At 41.0% G+C, this 15,321-nt stretch overlaps 1 protein-coding gene across 7 annotated transcripts in view; it reads left to right on the top strand.

Annotated features, from left to right (window-relative positions):
- plce1 (phospholipase C, epsilon 1) overlaps positions 1–15,110 on the top strand; it is an 87,610-nt gene extending 72,500 nt beyond the window's left edge. For 6 of the 7 annotated variants that reach the window (XM_080517135.1, XM_080517137.1, XM_080517136.1 and 3 more), the window contains 11 exons: positions 242–379; positions 464–754; positions 2,246–2,409; positions 4,032–4,293; positions 4,898–5,016; positions 5,328–5,450; positions 6,606–6,803; positions 6,935–7,147; positions 8,607–8,819; positions 9,384–9,495; positions 10,453–15,110. In XM_080517135.1, coding sequence (XP_080373261.1) covers positions 242–379; positions 464–754; positions 2,246–2,409; positions 4,032–4,293; positions 4,898–5,016; positions 5,328–5,450; positions 6,606–6,803; positions 6,935–7,147; positions 8,607–8,819; positions 9,384–9,495; positions 10,453–10,652 — 2,033 coding nt within the window. In that variant the 3' untranslated portion in view covers positions 10,653–15,110. Of the gene's footprint in view, positions 1–241; positions 380–463; positions 755–2,245; positions 2,410–4,031; positions 4,294–4,897; positions 5,017–5,327; positions 5,451–6,605; positions 6,804–6,934; positions 7,148–8,606; positions 8,820–9,383; positions 9,586–10,452 lie in introns of all 7 variants that reach the window. The other variant, XM_080517139.1, reaches the window with a different exon arrangement.
- The last annotated feature ends 211 nt before the right edge of the window (positions 15,111–15,321 follow it).

Raw genomic sequence — 15,321 nt, 5'->3', positions numbered from 1 at the left:
TTTTATGCCTCTTAATGTATTTTTGTATTTCATGTTTTATGCCTTTTAACTTGTTTTGTATTTCCAATGTAGTGTTTTTTATCTCATGTGAGCTGTTATGTATCTTATTTTTCTTCTGTACAGCATTTCAGGTCAGCTGCAATTGTTTTAAAGCGCTTAACAAATAAAGTTGGATTGGGATTGGGATCAGTGTTGCATTATTGACTGTTCTCTCCCTTCTTCTGCTCATGTGCGATCCCAGGCCTGGCCACGCTGTCTCCAGCTGGCTCCGGCAGAGGGAAGGACCGAGGAAAGAGCAGGAAGTCCATATTTGGTACGGCTCCTTCTCGAGGCAGCACTGCAGGGGAGGTCACGACCCAGAACCGCACTCCTGGCAAAGGTAAGCTGCGCTCCCGTTGGAGTGTGTGCAGACATGAATAATGTAAAAACTGCGTAACGTAACCACCACCCCCCCCCCCCCCAGGTGGTTCTGAGCGGCTGAGCTGGGAGGAGCAGCAAACGTCTCCTACCCTCAACCCCCCCACCTCCCTCAGCGCCATCATCCGCACGCCCAAGTGCTACCACATCTCCTCCGTCAACGAAAACGCCGCCAAGCGCCTGTGCCGCCGCTACTCCCAGAAGCTAATCCAGCACACGGCGAGCCAGCTGCTCAGGACGTACCCGGCCGCCACCAGGATCGACTCCACCAACCCCAACCCGCTGCTCTTCTGGCTGCACGGCATCCAGCTGGTGGCGCTCAACTATCAGACCGACGGTGAGGATCACATCCGGAGAGGCTTCTTATAGCGAAGAGAACGTTTGAGCCCTTTGTGGAGGATAAAACAGTATTAACAGTCAAAGTTCAATATTTGCTTCCACTTTAATTAAATAAAAAATAAGCTCCAAGGCTATTCTTGCATTAGTCTTTAAGATTTAAATAATGCCAGTTTTCTGAACTCGTTGGCAGTCGCGAATACTTTTTCGTCCAAGTTTCAGCCGATTGCTGTTTGTTGTTTGGTCTTCACTGGATGCAAGAAGTGTATTTGACTGACTCTTTAATGGCTCTTTGACTTCTGAGATGCATAAAATGTGGATCACAGAATTTTTGCATTAAAACAATACTCTCCTACAAACTCGCCCAGAATTTGCCAAAGAGACTATTCATTTCTTCAAATTCCCCGATTCTCTAAATAGAGTAAAATACCTTGTTTGTAGCAGCAAGTGGACAGTTGTAGACATAATACAGACAATAATAATCCATATTAAAAACAATAGCAGTAACAAAAATATAGAAACAAGAAAATAACTGACAATATTTTACAATAATGTTGTTATTGATTGGCTTGGATACCAGAGATTATTATTACACAGAATAAATACACACAACAGTATCAGACATTTAAAAAAATAGACATGCAACAGAGGTAGTGATAAAAATTTCAAATAGAAAGTACTCTTGTCGCAGCCAAATATATACAAATTAATCCAAGCACGTTGCCTAGCAACCACAAGTTCACCTTCTAGATGTATTGGGAGAATTTGTGTTTCGTTTAATAGCCTTGGATAAGACAAAAAAAAATAAAACAGTTGAGAAAAACTCTGTTGGTGTTGAAGTTAAAAAAGACGTTGTGGCATGTGTTACTGGTTTGTGTCTGTTGTTAACCTTTTTAAGGTTTGAAACCAGTTGACCTGTAATTAGTCAGTTCATTAACTTTGGTGGATTTCTCATTATTGTTGGACTTAAAATACCCCAGAATGGACATGTAACAGATAACAGCGCTTTATTTGAGTGGATAAATTGGTTCACTCTTTTCTTGTTTCTGCCTCCTCAGTTCTCCCTTGTTTTTTTTTTTGTTTTTGTTTTTTTGTTTTTTGTTTTTTTAACTTTATCTTCCTCTCCCTCTTCAGAAGTCCTCTGATGTCAGTGTTTGCCGTCCGGGCCCTGACAGATGAAGTTATTTTCACTAAAAGGCACATTACATCGAAACACATTTCCTTCTTCCTTCTCTCTCTCTCTCTCTCTCTCTCTCTCGCTCTCTCTCGCTCTCTCTCGCTCTCTCTCTCTCTCTCTCTCTCTCTCTCCTTTCACTCCCACTGTCTTCCCATTTCTCAATTTTTCCCTTTCGAACTTAAGCTTAACCAGTTATGTGCTGGAAGTGCCTGGATTTGTTTTATATGACATTTAGCCGATCACATCTAAATATCATCATCTCGATCCCCTTAATCCTTTTTTAAGACAAAAGTCTCTCTGTTTTTGTCCTCTCAGATCTTCCCATGCAGTTAAACACAGCGTTGTTCGAGGCCAATGGTGGCTGTGGCTACGTCCTGAAGCCGGCGGTGCTCTGGGACCGGAGCTGCCCGCTCTATCAGCAGTTCTGTCCGATGGAGAGGGATGTGGAGAAGATGAGCCCCGCCGTCTATTCCCTCACGGTCAGTTAAGATGACATGCGTTGCGACGTCACCACTTTATCTGTATTTGTTTACGCTTTCGATTTTTATTCCCGGCCCCCTCTGTTCTATTTGCACATTTTTTTCTATTTGCCTCTTTCTTGCTGTCAATTTTAGAAGAGGTGCAGATACATTTTCCCAGGGAGCAACGCTGAGCCAGTCATAAGTGCTTCATAAGATGTTTTCATTTGTATACACATTCGTCCGGTTTACAGATTTCTTTATGAAAAACATTTAATCTGAGGTATTTGGCACTGAAAGTGCCTCTTTGGTGTTTCCTCTTCTCCAGCATTTTTGACTGAACACTGAAACACACACACACACACACACACACACACACACACACACACACACACACACACACACACACACACACACACACACACACACACACTACAGTGAAAGTGGTTGTGGTTCTTCCACAGAGTGCATCTTCTGTGTGATTACAACATAAAATCCTCACTGTAAATGGAAGCAGCCTCATAAACAATTACATTTAGGTCCATACCGGATATTATTATTTGGATTTTGCTGGACATAAATTAAGTTATTTAAATTTTAAATAGAACTTATTTATTGAACAATAGTAATGTGAGTTAGTACTTGAAAATGGGAGTAAACTGTACTTGGGTGTTTCATTTGTACCATTTATGCAATCTTTTGTTCTTTTTTTCCAAGAAAAAAACACTGCTGAACAGTGACATCTTGGGGCTGTAAAGACAAAATATATGACAATAAAAAAAACTAAATTTAATCATTGTCACATTTTGTTTTAAGGCAAGGCAAATGTGTTTATGTTGCACCATTCAGACACAAGGAATTTCACAGTGCTTTACAAGAAAATATATTAAAACAAGGCGATTGACAATGTTAAGCGATTGAGATTATGAAATGCATTAAAACCATACAATTAGGAAAGACACAAGCATTGCTCAGCTTACTTTTTTCAATTGAAGGAACTATCATCAATGAATTGGTGACAAAATAAGGCAGCAGAACTGTGTTAGACTGTTGTAGAGATGTTGTGTCCCGTTGATGAAGCAGTTGTTAGCTTTAGCATGAGCTACATCCATCACATTAATTGTTACTATCCTACTAAATTCCTCTTTAGTGTAGGAGGAGAGCCTCATTAATCCTGAAGAGCACATGGGGAGTTCATCCCAGCTGGCGTTGCTGCTTCTTTTGTCATCAGTAGGGCAAAGCACACTTATAGTAAAATAATACAGCTGTGCTGAAAAGAACTAACTTATTTCCAGTTACTAGTAAAGGGACTTCACTCATGGGTATTTTTTTTGTGACGTGCACAACACGGGTTCTCTCTAACGTGCGTATTGTTTGGGGCTCAACTCTTCGAGGAGTCGACCACTAATGTGGCAAAGCTGCAGTTTAAGAGGAGGAATGATCTCACACTCATAAAAGAGTGAAAGAAAAGAGAGACTGAGGGAATTAGTGTAAAGAACACAGAGTCTCCGTTGGAAGGTCGGAGTGACTTCACTGGTGGCTGCTTTGGCTTTCATAGCTTTTAATCAGATGGAAGTAAAGATAAGCTTGATCATGTGTCACATCACACCTTCCTTTTTTCCCTCCCTTCTTGCTTTCCGCAGATTGTGTCCGGACAGAACGTCTGTCCCGGCAACACGGCCGGCAGCCCCTGCATCGAGGTGGACGTTCTCGGCATGCCCGTCGACAGCTGCCACTTCCGCACGAAACCCATCCACCGCAACACCCTCAACCCCATGTGGAGCGAGCACTTCCAGTTCACCGTGCACTTCGAGGAGATGTGCTTCCTGCGCGTTGCTGTGGTGGAGAACAACAGCTCCCAAACCACTGCGCAGAGGACGCTGCCGCTAAAAGCTCTCAAAGCAGGTCGGCGTGCGTCCAAGAAACGATGTAAACGCTCCACACCTGATTCTTTTAAAGGGGCCATATTATGCAATATTCACTTTCTAAAGGTTTTCCAACAGCGATAATCGTCCCCATACCCTGAACGACGCCCCAGAAGTGTAGAAAGTGTGTCCTCTCTCTCCCTGGCTTGTTTCAGTTTTTAAAAAGTGTTTTTGCTCCAACCAGCCAATCAGAAATCAAACCCTATAGAGTGTCATCGGGGGTTCAGCTAATCACAATCAAGGTACGCTCCTCCCTTTGACTCCTCCTACAATCAGGCAGCTCTGCTCTGGCACATGGCACCACGAGAGGAAGTACTTCCTCCTCTTCCCAAGATAGGCATGTGTGGGCGGAGCCAGTCCAGCTCACACAGACACAGCAGATTCTGAATGCAGCTCATATGATCCAGTATTCCAAAGAAATCAAGGAAAAGTTAGATTTGGGGCAATAAACTTTGAATACATATTTTTGGACCAACAAGACTCTTGTAAAAACGTTGACAATCTGGACAATATGGCCCCTTTGAAATGAATCTCTTCGGTGATTGGCAATTCTACATTCAGAATGTTGTTTTGCTATGTTTCAGGTTACAGACACGTCCAGTTGAGGACACAACACAACGAGCCACTTGAGGTGTCCAGCCTATTTATCTACAGCCACAGGATGGAGGAGGGTCCTGCAGGGGGCGCTACTCCCTCGACTTTGGTAGGACTTTTATTCTGATCTCGTTCAGACTGTTTGATCAGTCGACAGCACTTTTAAAGTCTTCAAAACCCTCTTAATGGCACGCGCTCATTAATATTTGAAGCGCAGAAGACCGCAGTCCAAGAATGTTCAAAGAAGTCCTGCTGGCACTGTCAGCCGCATCGTGACTTTGAATCTAGTGCTCTTTGCTTTAGTGATATCGTGCTATCTAACAAGAGAATAAGAGGGAAAGTAAAGACAGACTGTCTACTGAAGTAGGAACCTCTGTCTTGTCGTCGTATTCGGCGTTAACCTGTTGCTTGGCTCCACAGCTGTTCAGCTCCGAGGAGAAGCCCCGGCAGCACCGGGTGACGGTGCATGGAGCTCCCGGTCCCGAGCCCTTCACCGTTTTCTGTGTCACTGAGCAGACCACTGCCAAACAGCTGCTGGACATGGTTTGTATTCTGGTGAAACGTGTGTGAATTAATCAGTCGCGTGACGCTTTGACTGTTTTGTTGGTCGAGCTGCGAGAGCACTGGACTGGGGACCAGAAAATCCTCAGAGTTGTCTTCGCTCTCGCTTCAATGAGAGTTTAGCCGTCTGATGTCCGGGCGGGCAATCATTTCCCTAAGGGGGTCAAATGATTAGGCCCGAATCATAAGTTCTACTCGGTTTTCGTCAATTATAATAATACATCTAGTTAATAAAAGATGTATTATCCGTAGCAGTGGGCAACATAATCGAGATCGGTGCAATTCTAGTTTTCCCATGCTTGTTCTTTCTCGTGAGCACGAACTCAATACACAGACACTAAAGCTTTCATCCTCAAAATAAAATCAGAACAATTGCATGCATCAGTTGCTGTAACTTTCACTCGATTCAGAATGTTTCTTTACTGACCAGGGTTGCATGTCTCTAATGACATGATTTATGAATTCATTTAGATTTTATGGCTGTAGAATCGTCAAAAGTGAATTGATTGGATGGTAATACTGCAGAGGTTCACCACAGGGACACATGAAATTAAGTATTGTCCAATTGGTTCTGAGTTTTGTTGGCATCATGAGCAATCTGAGTCATAGTTAAATACTTTTACTTAATCCAGTTTGGAGTAAATAGGTTATACCTTACAGATACAAGTCACTGTCGGTCAGTAATAATTTCCCTAACCTTTAGTTTACATCAGTAGCTCTCCCAGCCATGTCTATTACAGTATTTGATTGTAGTGGTTTTTATTTATTATCGCCAAGACATGTTTATTTGACTAGGCAGTCCTACAGAGATGAAGATCTCTGCTTGAAGGGAGTCCTGGCCCAGATACCAGCAGCAGTCAGTGTAGTAATTAACAGACATAGATTATAAAACATATAAAACTCTGATTCTACACTGAAGATCAGTCTAGATTATTGCATATATTTTCCAGTTCCCTGTTTAAAGGAGAAGATAAATATTGAGGGAGGAGGCCCGATGCGTACACACATACCCGTGAGTCATACTTTGAGCATCTTTGACATTAGAGCGAGGCGGCGCTTTCCCACCACTGGACGTTTCATTGTATCACGATGCCTAAAAATGAGATGTCAATAATCCAGAAATCTCTCCTCCATCAGATCGTGACACCGGCGAGGAACCAGTGCGAGTGCTTCCTGTGCGAGGAGAGGATTCCCCTGCTGAAGGAACGCAGCGAGGCGAAGCGCTGCGCTCAGTACCGCTCGTTAGCCCCGGAGGAGGAGGTGGTACGGCTGATTTACAGCTGGAGCTCCGAGGACGGCTACGTGGGGAGGATCTGTCTCAAAACCAGAGAGGAGGTACACACAGTGCGTTATCGTGCGTCCCTCCTCATACGTCCCACTGCGTGGACTCTGTCTCCCCCTGGTGCCTGTGTCATGTCGGTAAACATCACCCGTGTTGCTTAGACGTGTATTTTGTGTTTTTGTAGAACTTGAATGAGAAAAACGCGGTGCTGGAAGGAGAGGAGGACACCACTGTGGGATGCAGAGAAGGAGCAAGGGGAGGCGGTGGAGGAGGAGGAGGAGTGGGAGTGGGAGAGGATGAGATGTTCTTCGTCCAGGTCCATGAAGTTTCACCAGAACAACCTCGCACTGTGATCAAGGCCCCACGCTACAGCACAGCGCAGGACATCATACAGCAGGTCAACATTTATTTTAAGTAAATAGTAAAATACTGAGGTGAAGTAGAACATTTCAGATCAAATGTTGCGTGTGCCCAGCCGCTCGCTGCCGACGAGTATCCCCGCTATTTTTAGGTTTTTTTCCCACCAAAATCTCATCCACTTTAACTGGACAATTTTTCACCATTTTTTGCGATTTTTGCAAAAATAGTTTGCCAAATCATTAACAAAAGTTGTATCTCACTATTCCCACATTTTCCACACATTTTGATGTGTTTTTTGATTAAAATAAATCCAGCACCAAGGATAGTAATCTTTGCGCCTCACCTCTTAAAGTGGCAGTCACACAGGAATTCTGAGAATAAAGAATTAAAGGAAATAAACAAACCTGAAATTTAAAAACAATTCAATATAAAGTGCTAAGAATTAATCCGATAATAACCGGTTATTTAAGTGAACTGCTAATTACAAATCTATATCAGTTACAGTGAATTCAGTCTCTTTTTATAGCAATTTGACTCTCCCATTTATGTATTGTCAGTACATTTTAAGGAATAATTTCCTTTCATCTCAATCCAAAGAGGATTTATATTTGTTAAATTGCAAGTAACAACACCTTGCACTTTTAAGTCTATTACAAAGGCAAATGAAGTTTTACCACAGAGCGAGCAGAGAAGACAAAAAGGGAAAATTATGCACACTACAGATAAAAAAAAACATTTAAAGGCAAGGCAAGTTTATTTATAGAGCACCATTCAAACACAAGGCAGTTCACGGTGCTTTACAAAGAAATAAAAGGAATAAATACAGAATAAAATAAATACATTAAAGCTTTAGAGGAAATGAAAGAAATGCATTTAAACAAATAATGAAGAAAAGTAATAAGGTTAGAGATTTAATAAGATAAGTTTAATAAAGTAAGTAGAATCAATTTTTTTATTCAAAGGCCTGTGCAAATAAGAATGTATTAAGTCGTGATTTAAAAGAAGAGATTGTGTCAGCAGTCTTCAGGTGTTCAGGAAGTTTGTTCCACGAGTGAGGAGGTAGGAACTAACAGCTGCTTCACCTTGTTTGTTTTGGACTCTAGGGACTCTAAGTGAACCTCTTCCTGAGGATCTCGGAGGTCTGGAGGTTTTAGATTCTGTGATGCATCTAGGCCCGAGACCATTCAAAGCTTTATATACCAGAAGTAACATTTTGAAGTCAATCCTTTGGCACACTGGCAGCCAGTTGGGAGGGTAGTGGAGAATTTTCGTTTTGAGAATTAACACAGATGAATATGGAATGTGGCCCAAAGAAGATAAAATCGTTCTAAGAAAAAAGCAAGATCCCGACTTTTTCCTCTTGCTGAAGCTCTCCGGCGCCCCCCAGAGGAAAGAAGTTAAAAAAAAAAAAAAAAAAAAAAACGCTTGCTTGTCGATTCTACATCTTTGCTCATTCACCTGCTCTGTTTTCTCTTTCCTCTTCTTCTTTCAACCAGACACTGACAAAAGCAAAGTATTCCTACAGCATCCTGGCAAATCCCAATCCGTGTGACTACGTCCTGATGGAGGAAGTGGCCAACAACGTCGGCTCCAAGAAGTCCTCCACCACCAAGCCCCTTCAGCGAGCGCTGCTGGATCACGAGTGCGTCTATCAAGCCCAGAGCCGCTGGCGCGGAGCCGGGAAGTTCATTCTCAAACTCAAGGAGCAGGTAGCAGCTCTAAAGCTGATCGCCACCTTCCAGTGGTAGAGACTTTGTCAGTTTCCGATTCGACTGTCAGTGGTTTGGTCGTTTTCTGGTTGTACTAACTGATAAAGCTTTGTGAGTCACGCTTACACTTTTATCTGTAACTGCTGTTTATGTATTTAATTTGGATGTTTTTGTTGTATGTGCATGCGAGAATCTTATTCATTCTTTCATCTTGTTGCATATTTTCACCATGCCTGTCTTGTTTTTAATATTTCTCATGTGCTACGCTGTTGTTCTGTGTATGTAGAGTCAAGTGTTGTCTTGCTTTTATTAATTGTTTTTGTCCTTTAACGCCTGAAATAACTTTCTGTGAACACCTTGAATGTTCTGCCGCTTTAAATAAAGCTTAAGGGACTACTTGAGCATTTTTATTTGAATTTTTAAGAAACTGAAAGCTGTGTCAAATCATTTTTTTTTTCTTTTCTTGATCTACTCTTACGATTATGCAGAAGAAGAAAGCCCGTTTCCAGCTGGCTGCCGCATTTCTACATTTCCTTATCAACATGATTCCTCTTCTGCTTCCAGGTGGTTCGGGAAGACAAAAAGAAAGTCAATTCCTTGGCCAGCGAGCTGAAGAAGCTGACCAGTCGCAGTCGCAGCATGACGACTGGCGGCGGCGTGGACGGACCCGCCCAGAGTAAGGATGATCGAGCTGCATGCTGTGTGGCTCTGACAGAGCTCCAGGAGTGAGGCTCACACTCTGCCTGTGCATGGAGAGGCAACAGAGGTACCGTATGTAGTCCCTAACATCTAACGTCACGAACAAACAGACAGAAAAGTGTCATTCTGTGCATTTTGACAAGTGATGGATCCTCAGGCTCTGTGGGAAAGCCTCTTGAAGTCAGATATGCTAAAATGCATGGGGATCCTAAACCTGCAGGACAGGACAGCTTTAATCAAAAACACAGCGTTTAAAAGAAGAGCTCGTATTTAATTGGATTAAGTGTGTGTCGATTTGTAGTCTGGATTATTTGCTAAGATTTGGTCTTTAGAAGTGTAGTTGACCATAAAAACACACAATTTCTATACAGTTTAGTGTTGACAGGAGGAAGCATTGACTTGCAGTACTCATAAAGCCAGTTTTTATATTTCACAGTAGAAAATAGTCTACATCACTTGTTGGACGTAAGACATTCACCATTTCATGAAAGATACTGAGGTTCAATTTGATGGCGACAACGTGCCTCAACAAAGGAGGTGCATTAAGCAAACACTTCGGTTAATTTGTTGAGTATGAAAATAATGTATTTTTTTTCTCAGAGTCTCTCAGAAGTGAATACGTGGGCAGATTTAACAATCTGCAAAAAACATCTTAAAATGGAAAAGCAATTTCCCCCAAAAAATGCTCCTCAAATCATCTACAGTTCTCAGTATTGTAGTGTGTATTAGACTGACGGGTTTGTGAGGCTTGTTTGTATTTACGTTTTGCACATTGCATATTTACGCTAATATATAAAACCCATCAGCATGTAATCGGTGACAATTCATCATGGTTGTGCTGATGATGTTTGGTCTGTCGTGGGAATCTGGTGCATTAAAGTTTCTCAAAAGGCATGGAAGGAATCCAGGGAGATGAACTCTCTTTCCTTTGCAGGGTGTCTGTCTGCAGCTGCAGGCCTGAAGGCATGGGTGGCAGCGGGCAGGGTCGGAGCAGGGAGGTTCCTGCAGACTGCCGCCTCTCCTTCCTCCTCCTCATTTCAGGGGCAAGTCCGACCGCTCCACAGTCCCACCTCTCCTCTAAGCCCTGCAGCCTGGAAGCTTCATCTCCTCAGGAACTGGAAGGTCCACAAATGAGATCCAGCGAGAGGAAGTGACGTGCCAACCTGTGAAACTTCCATTTCTCCACGAGAGGGTGTTTTCGAATGGGGTGGAAGTCGAGGAAGCGTTCCGCGTAATACCCTGCCGTGTGTTCAATTGAAGTCCAGTCGGTGGGAGAGGCGAGACACATCCAGCCTGAGATTGGACAAAAACCCTCCCAGCATCACTTGAGAGTGGTGATGAGCAGGTAGCTCCAGCTCCTCCTGGCAGATTGGAAAACCGTGTGGCTCTCAGCGAGCGTCCCGTCTAGCAGCTGTGTTATTTCAGTAATCAAGAGGCGTATTAGTGCAGCAATGTATTCCTCCCATTTCTGAAGAACAGAACGGAGGAAAAAAGAAAGTCATGTTTAAAAGATGAAGAGGTATCGTGTTGCTTTGATGTGCCAGTTTATTTTTTATTTTTTTATTTTCCGTCTAGAAAAGTGAAAAGGAAAAACAATGGCAGGCTACTGATTGGTCTCTATATTCGAGGGATGTATTACGTCTTGTTATGGTCAAGGAAAATTGGAACAGTCCCTCCAGAGAAATCATGACCTTGCAACTTCATATGTGATTTTTAAGAAAACAAACAAAAAAGAAAGACTCCATACATTTTTGCACTTCTAATGCTTTGACCAGAAGTCACATGATCACTTAGGGCTGGATGGAATTACCACTGAGACGCATCCAGAAAATAGCTTGCATGAAACTTTGCAGAGTTCCTGTCATCATATAACACCTATAATAGAATTAGAAACCAAAGAAGCGACATCTGGTTGTTCACCATAAATATCCTTTATATTTTCCTTATAGTCAGATTGAAAAATTGGTCTTTTTCTGACTGGTTTCTTCACATATCACACCCCCGAGTGTACTTTTTATCATAAAGACCTGTTAAAATGAATATATGTACAAAGGTACATAGCAGTACTGTTTTTGGTAATATTCTGATGAGTGCTAAATAATTGTCCCAAAAGTCATGTTTTCGGGTCTTAACAGTAAAGTCACTTCTGTTACTGTAATATGTTACAAAATGCCCGATTGCCAGTGTTTTTCCATACTTTTTAATTTTTTTATTTTTCTAAATTCACAATTTGTTAAGAAGGGAAAAAAGTCTAAAACTTTCCAGGAAAGTGGCTGCAAATTGTGTTTTGACCCCGATGATGTCACAAAGGGGGCGCGAGATCCTGGAGGGACTGAATTTGACTCGATAAAATAAAAGACTGGGGAGTTCTTCTCACACAGCTCAGGCTGAATTGATGCCGTTGGTTCTATTCTGAATGACTCCAGTGGTGAAGAAATGGAAAGAGAGAAGTGCGAGGACTGAAAGAGGTCTCTCTCTTTTTCTCTCTCTCTCTCTCTCTCTCTCTTTTCCCGGGGCTTTTATTAGGCTGAGGGCGTTCGTGAAGGAGGCTGACGAGCCGGCTTGTTTGGTTCTTTTCTTACCGTTTCCGGTGTCGCAGTACTGTAGCTCACAGAAAGATGCAGTGAAGTTGTGACAACCCATTCATATGTTCGCTGTATTTTTTTTTTTTTCTCTCCAATATTCTGGAAGCAGAAAAGCTTCAGGCAGTTGTTTTTTTTTTTTTTTTTTTTTAAGACACTACCATTTCTGCCCTAAAGGGGGTTGATACGCAGGCAGCATTGTGATGACGTATAAGTGCAATATCAACAATGAAACAACTTCTTAACCCAGTTATTGGTCAAATTTCCAACAGTTAATGTTTTTTCTTTTTCCTGTGTTTTATTCTGCAGGGGATGAGCCGCTTGTTCCACTAAGTATCACAGGGCTGAGTTCAGTGTCTAAAGATCCTAAAAAAAAAAACCAAAAAACAAGCTCACACGTTAACGTGGAAGCTTCAGCTCCCGCCTCTCTGTGCCGTGACAGTTTGCTAAGGAGGGAATTTCTGAGATATCTCAAAACCATCACAGGGCATTGCTTCCTCTAAACACTTCAGGCATCTTTTGTTTTTCTATGAGTCTGTACAAATTTTAATTTATTGTTAAATCAGAACTGTGGGCCTAAATCACTAACATATTTGATGTTTTTCCTCGTCAGTCTGAACCAGGAGTCTTTTTATGTCTTGGATAAAAAAGATTAAACATTTTTAAACTAAACATGCAAAGATGCTCAGTTAGTCGCTAAAATGTAGAAATAATCTCAAAAATGCTGAAAATGAAGCATGAAACTGCAAAAACATTAAGGAATAAAATGTTTACATACTGAATTGTGATTGCAACTCCATAAACGCCTCAAAAGATACTGTTTTTGTGCGTTTATCATAACTATATATGAGACTTCATGGGCTGTGTTCACCGCTTTATAAAGGATAAACGTGCTTTGCGGCTCCAGTCAAATTAAATAACTGTTTTGATCATAACGTCTGCAGACAACTGGTCTGAACCATCAAGTCGTATTCCATCACATTCAAACGACAGAGGAAACTCTTGTTTATTTGCCATTTTGTCGATAAATCGTCAAATCTGATAACTTCAGGTCCCTTCAGGCTGCTCACACTGATGGTCTGATGGCTGTAGGATTTCAAATCTAATGTTTAACATTTGGGCTCTCAGTCTCCTCGAGGCACATTACAAGATTTAGTTTGGAGTGTGATGAAGATGTTGAGTGATTCTCCACCTCCAGTCCTGATCTGTCACGGCCCGGTGCAACGGTCACTGCATTTTGGTTAAAAATAAAAAGACTGAAGACTTTTTTGGGGGGGGGGTCAGTATTATAAATGGATCAATAATGATTTCAGCTCTAAGATCCTCTGAAGATAAAAGCGGCTGCGTCATCTTCAAATAGTATTTTGCACATTTTGTTTTCCTCTGTAATGTTTCCGTGTTAACAGACCTGATGAAAGATCAGCAGGTCGGATTTTCCTTTTATTTACCTGCGATCATCGTATTTATGACTTTTTATTTCAGCCCAGATTGAGTTTTTAGGGAAGCACCAGAGCCATTTTGGTATCAGAGGGACAGTAAAACTTATGATTAATTACATTTTCCTTTAATTTATTGGCCTGTTTTTACTCTCCATTAGTTTTGAAGCGGTGTCTTTATAGTTTAGTTGCATTCATTGACTGCGTTTTATTAGGTTTTCTTTATTTCTCAAAGTCCTATAAGTGAATATAAAATACTTAATAACTTAGGGCTTTTGTCTCTTCTCTTTTTATCATTGACATTTCAAATTGAAAAGAATTTGTTCCAGTAGCACATACTTTTTTGGTATTCACTTATTAATATAGATTTTCTTTTTCATAGATTTCGGTCATTTTTAGTCTTATTGAGTCCTGAAAAAATATGTATAATTTAGTTTGGAGGGCCGGATTGGAGACTCTTGTGGGCCAGTTATAGCCCACGGGCCTCATGTTTGACACCCCTGATTTAAATCCAAACAAATGAAGTGCAAGTTAGAGTCCATAAATCAGACTTTACTATTATCAAAGTACATGATTTTATAAATTTTTTTAATCCATCGAGGATTTTGAATGCATTCCTGCTCCATCTGCTCAGTATTTTTTGACACAATCTTCATTTCTCAGATTGAATTTCAATAATAGATTATTGAAAATGTCAAAAAAAACAACTTAGTGCAATGTATTTGAAAACTCTTTGGTTAAATGAGGCCCACACTCCACTAACAACTTTATATGAAACTGTGCCGAGGGATGAGTTTGACTTTTAGTGCAATAGTGAAGTTTTGTTTTTTCTGTGTTGACGCCACTGATCGATTCTGTTTCAGTTTTAAAACCTTCGACTGTAAATGTAGACGTTTCGCATCTTGTCATTGGTGAAGCTGATTGAGGCAGATTTGATCCCACAAAACAACGATTCTGCTTCGCTGGTCATGAACCTGCTCACGCGAAGCACATTGTATTGTTTTGTTGAAAAAAAGAAGAAGAAGAAGAAATCCACTCGCGTGACGGGGCTTTTCTGTGAGCTTTCTGCTTCCCGTCCACCTTCTTAACCTGTAGACCTCATTTCTGAATGTAACATTTCTTAACGTCTTCTCAGCCTGAGACAAGTGTGTTTGGATGTTATTTATTTCAATGTGAAGCCCTGGTTGGCAAATGTTTGTTGTTTAATGTATGTAAAAATTCTTCTATGTAGTTTCTTTTTTTCCTGTTTTTTTTTCTTTTTTTTTGTATTTATTTCAGTATGTGAGCAGGTGAATTTTACTGCCCTTAAGTTACTCAAACATATTTAGATGTGTAAATAAATATTTGACTTTATTTGTAAAACCTTCAGTATGATATTCATGTTATCCTACAGTATCTTTTAACGGATGGAACCTGAGAATTTGAACCTTCATTATATCCACTTGAATCTGATGTGTAGTTTTTTTGTCTTTAGCACTCTGAGAGGTTCAGCGTGTTTCGACCGTGAAGTGAGAATTTGTCTTATTTACTTGAATTTTTAAATGGAAGATAAATTGGTGGATTTGTCATGTACCAAGACAACAATAAAAAAAAAGTTTATATTTTGTTTGTCTGCTGAAATGTTTTGGAGGAAAAAAACAACAGATTTTTCTGAGTTTTACAGGATGGAATTGTTTCAGTCCCACAATTAACTTTAGAATCGATTAAAGCAGACCTCGACATCATAAGGCCCGGAGGTCACATGCAGCACTTTACTCTTATTATTGGCTTTATTTAATCTAAAAT

This window comes from Blennius ocellaris (genome assembly GCF_963422515.1).
Source record: "Blennius ocellaris genome assembly, chromosome: 21".
In the NCBI taxonomy this organism is placed as follows: domain Eukaryota; kingdom Metazoa; phylum Chordata; class Actinopteri; order Blenniiformes; family Blenniidae; genus Blennius; species Blennius ocellaris.
This window is presented reverse-complemented; position numbering and strand designations above follow the sequence as displayed.